Below are 4186 nucleotides of genomic sequence, written 5' to 3'. Positions count from 1 at the left end.
AGTTTTATTAAGTAAAGAACTTGTGTCGCTAAAATTTTTTCGGAACGAAGTTACGGAAAGTTAATTAACAAACAGAGACGTAACACAAAGTATACGGTCATCATTAGAGCTACATAATCATAATAAACATTTATCCTAGATTCAAACATTTCTTTGTATGTTCAGTACATGAAGATTAGCAACAACAAGGCAATGACTAACTTTGTTTTCTGTTACGAGTGAAAGCTAATCTTGAAAATCATCATGCAACTAGGATTCACCCCAGTAACTTTGTTGTTTATAATGGACTTTTAAGACCATTTGACCCTGTAAATATAGCTCAAATTTTACCACATAATATATATACAAGATTAATTCCATCTCTACATACCACAGAACACTGATTTATTCAATGTTTTACACCTTAATTTATAAACACAATCTGTTCTTCCCTACCTTGTCTTAGCTTATACAATTCTTTTAACAGTAAAAAACAATAAACAAGGCCTAAATTCTTACGTATTAAAAACGCCAAGCAGAATTAGCTGAGGTATCATTGTTAATGATTCATATTTATACACAATGTGGTATAACTACTGCTTAACACTGAACTATATCAGTGTTGTGAATAAATAAATAAATACCTGTATTATAGCAACTCCAAGATAGATGGCGCCACCTATAGCAAGTCGACAGGTTGCATTGAAAGGAGTATTTTTTCGATCTTCTGTTACTAATAACGATTTTTGAGTGTCTGCCAAAGCTAGATTTTCCAATCCTAAAGTCTTTTAAGAAACAATTTCATTTAATGTTATTACGTTTTTGCACAGATCTTCGTTTTTTTTTGCAAAACAAAAAAATAAATAAAAACTAAAATTGATTCTTAAATGGATCGGTGATTTACATTCAATTAAAAAAAAATATTTTAATGAAATTTCATTTGCAGACAAAATGGAAACAAATCTAGAATACAGCTATATTAATTATACTCTTTACAATAAACTATGAATTAGAAAAAAATAATTTTTAAAACTGGTGAATTTTTGCACAAGACATATCTAATTTTGAAGTGACAGACCAGGAGGAAGGTGACTTTTCAATGCCACCCACTGTCAACTCTTGGGCTACTCTCCTCTGATCAAACAGTGAGATTTGACCAACATTTTTATAAATGCACCCATGAACTGTGGAACCTCAGCTCCACAGTCCAGAAAACTAATCAGTAGGGATATACTTATGAACCTTGGAACCTCAGCTCCACAGTCCAGAAAACTAATCAGTAGGGATGCACCCAGAACCTTGGAACCTCAGCTCCACAGTCCAGAAAACTACTCAGTAAGGATGCACCCATGAACCATGGAACCTCAGCTCCACAGTCCAGAAAACTACTCAGTAGGGATGCACCCAAGAACCATGGAACCTCAGCTCCACAGTCCAGAAAACTACTCAGTAGGGATGCACCCATGAACTGTGGAACCTCAGCTCCACAGTCCAGAAAACTAATCAGTAGGGATGCATCCATGAACCTTGGAACCTCAGCTCCACAGTCCAGAAAACTACTCAGTAAGGATGCACCCATGAACCATGGAACCTCAGCTCCACAGTCCTGAAAACTAATCAGTAGGGATGCACCCATGAACCTCAGCTCCACAGTCCAGAAAACTAATCAGTAGGGATGCATCCATGAACTGTGGCTCCACAGTCCTGAAAACTAATCAGTAGGGATGCATCCATGAACTGTGGCTCCACAGTCCAGAAAACTACTCAGTAAGGATGCACCCATGAACTGTGGAACCTCAGCTCCACAGTCCAGAAAACTAATCAGTAGGGAATGATTGGCTCAAGTTAAAGAAAATATTTTGATTTTGAAAGAACACAATGAAACATTCATGGGAAATTACATTCAATAAATCTGATAACTTACTAAAAGAATCTGTGATAAGTCAACACCAATTCTTTGTTCTTATACAACTACTAAAGCAAATTCTTCACTATTCAAGTAAACAACGAATTTTGATTACTGGCAAGTTTAAAATATTCTTGACTTCCTTCAAATCAACGTCTAAGTCATCTATTAAGCTACACGACGATAACAGTTAAACACTGGCGAGTTTTTGTGTTTATATATTTTTCCTTACAGATATTGTTTATGTAATTGTACATATTCATGTATATTTTATAGACAAGCACGTTTGTGAGCTACCTTTAATAGGATAAGAACAGCACATAGTTGGAAACCCATGTGGATTCGTCGAATAGTCTGTAGATCAATCCACTGACTAGCCAAGTAGTAAGTTCGCCAAATACTAACAGATCCATCAGCTTGTTTTTCTCCAATTAAACGGGAACCTGATACTGTTTTACTGGATTTGGTTCCATCTTCTCTTTGTTCAGAAATTGAAGGGTCTCCTTCCTTGACTCGGGAGGACTGAGTGTGACCAGCTGCGTTTGTTTGTTGTCCTTGTTTAGGATTCAAACGATAGCGTGGACGTTCTCGATCAACAAAGAAAATGTCAACAGAGCACTGAGTAGCAAGAAGGTGTAAAATTTGAAGTGTCTGAAAATCCAAAATTATTATCAGATGAATCTATCATGTAGTTCTTCATATCTAGAGGGAAAATTAATGAATATTACAGCTCACTATAGCATTCTATTAGTACAGATTACCTGTAGTACTGACCCATTTACTTCTCCCTAAAACAGGATTAAGACAAAGGCTCCATAAATTTAGGTTTAGCCTAGACTTACTCCTATAAACACACAGCCTACATGAACTTTGATTTAACGTTACCAGGACACGGTATTCATCAGCCTGACTTACTTCTATAAACACACAGCCTACATGAACTTTGATTTAACGTTACCAGGACACGGTATCTATCAGCCTGACTTACTCCTATAAACACACGACCTACATGAACTTTGATTTAACGTTACCAGGACACAGTATCTATCAGCCTGACTTACTCCTATGAACACACAGCCTTCATGAACTTTGATTTAACGTTACCAGGACACGGTATTCATCAGCCTGACTTACTCCTATAAACACACAGCTTACATGAACTTTGATTTAACGTTACCAGGACACGGTATCCATCAGCCTGACTTACTCCTATAAACACACAGCTTACATGAACTTTGATTTAACGTTACCAGGACACGGTATCCATCAGCCTGGGTGTGTTTATAGGAGTAAGTACGGCTTACATGAACTTTGATTTAACGTTACCAGGACACGGTATCGCAAGTCCTTATCAGTTTAAGTTTTTAATTTTATCTCAGTAGTCTTCACAAATTAGGATCTCATTACGTCCACAGTGAACATCATCATGGTCACAGCGAACATCATCATGGTTACAGTGAACATTCTAAAATAACCTGAATAATAACAATTAATACAATAATAAAGTAAAAACATTTTCAAGCAAAGTTTGAGCATCCACCGTTTATAACAACGGGCCTTTTAACCATTATGCCAACAGGCCCGTTACTTGCTATATTGACAGGCTTGATAAAATTTTGTTGCCTGAAATATCAGCCAATAAGTATTTACCCTGGTCATATTATTCTACCAATTTTTTCTTGAACTTTCAATTTGTTTTTTTTCCCCTCAAATCTTGTCAGGTTTAGAAGTAAAGTAAAGAAGTGGGTCTAACATTTCAATAATTAAAATCTCTGATGTTTAGATAATTACAGTTTATAAACTATTGAAATTTTGCTTTTTAAATGAAACTTTAAAGCCGTTTCTCCTAATAGTGCGCTACGGTGAACATCAAGTCATCTTAATAATTTTTTTTTGTATTTAAAGAAACTGGACTTTAATACAATTCATTTAATATTATTACAGAAAGGTACGTAGGAAAATAACCGTTACCTTCAGAACAAAAGCTACACCCAAGTAAACAGAAATAATTCTTTCTTCTTCCTCAGACGGCAGCATTAAATGTACCACATCTTGATTCTACGTAAATAAGCAACAATCGAATGGAGGTGTTAAACAACGTTAGTTTCACATAAAACCATGAAAAATTTATCTCTCTGTAATGCTAGCTTTAAGGATTAGACTTTAAAAAATCTTTTTTGTTATAGTAAGAACCTCAAGACATTTTTTTTTTTATCTACTATAATGTATCATACAAATATAGAAATTTTACTGAGTCAGTAAATGAAAATCTTCATTAAATGGCAGGTTTAACTGAAATAA

General features: G+C 35.1%; 1 protein-coding gene across 1 annotated transcript in view; it reads right to left on the bottom strand.

Annotated features, from left to right (window-relative positions):
* The window catches only part of LOC111089767 (meckelin-like), an 8065-nt gene extending 4126 nt beyond the window's left edge, over window positions 1-3939 (bottom strand). Inside the window, exons 1-3 of the mRNA XM_022402816.1 lie at window positions 3857-3939; window positions 2183-2536; window positions 624-764 (exon numbers count right to left, since the gene is read on the bottom strand). Of these exons, the coding sequence (XP_022258524.1) occupies window positions 624-764; window positions 2183-2536; window positions 3857-3922 (561 nt within the window). The 5' untranslated portion in view covers window positions 3923-3939. The remainder of the gene's footprint in view (window positions 1-623; window positions 765-2182; window positions 2537-3856) is intronic.
* Between the last annotated feature and the right edge of the window lie 247 nt (window positions 3940-4186).

This window comes from Limulus polyphemus, unplaced genomic scaffold (genome assembly GCF_000517525.1).
Source record: "Limulus polyphemus unplaced genomic scaffold, Limulus_polyphemus-2.1.2 Scaffold7301, whole genome shotgun sequence".
In the NCBI taxonomy this organism is placed as follows: domain Eukaryota; kingdom Metazoa; phylum Arthropoda; class Merostomata; order Xiphosura; family Limulidae; genus Limulus; species Limulus polyphemus.
The sequence above is the reverse complement of the archived record's forward strand: the minus strand, read 5'-3'. Positions and strand labels throughout refer to the sequence as shown.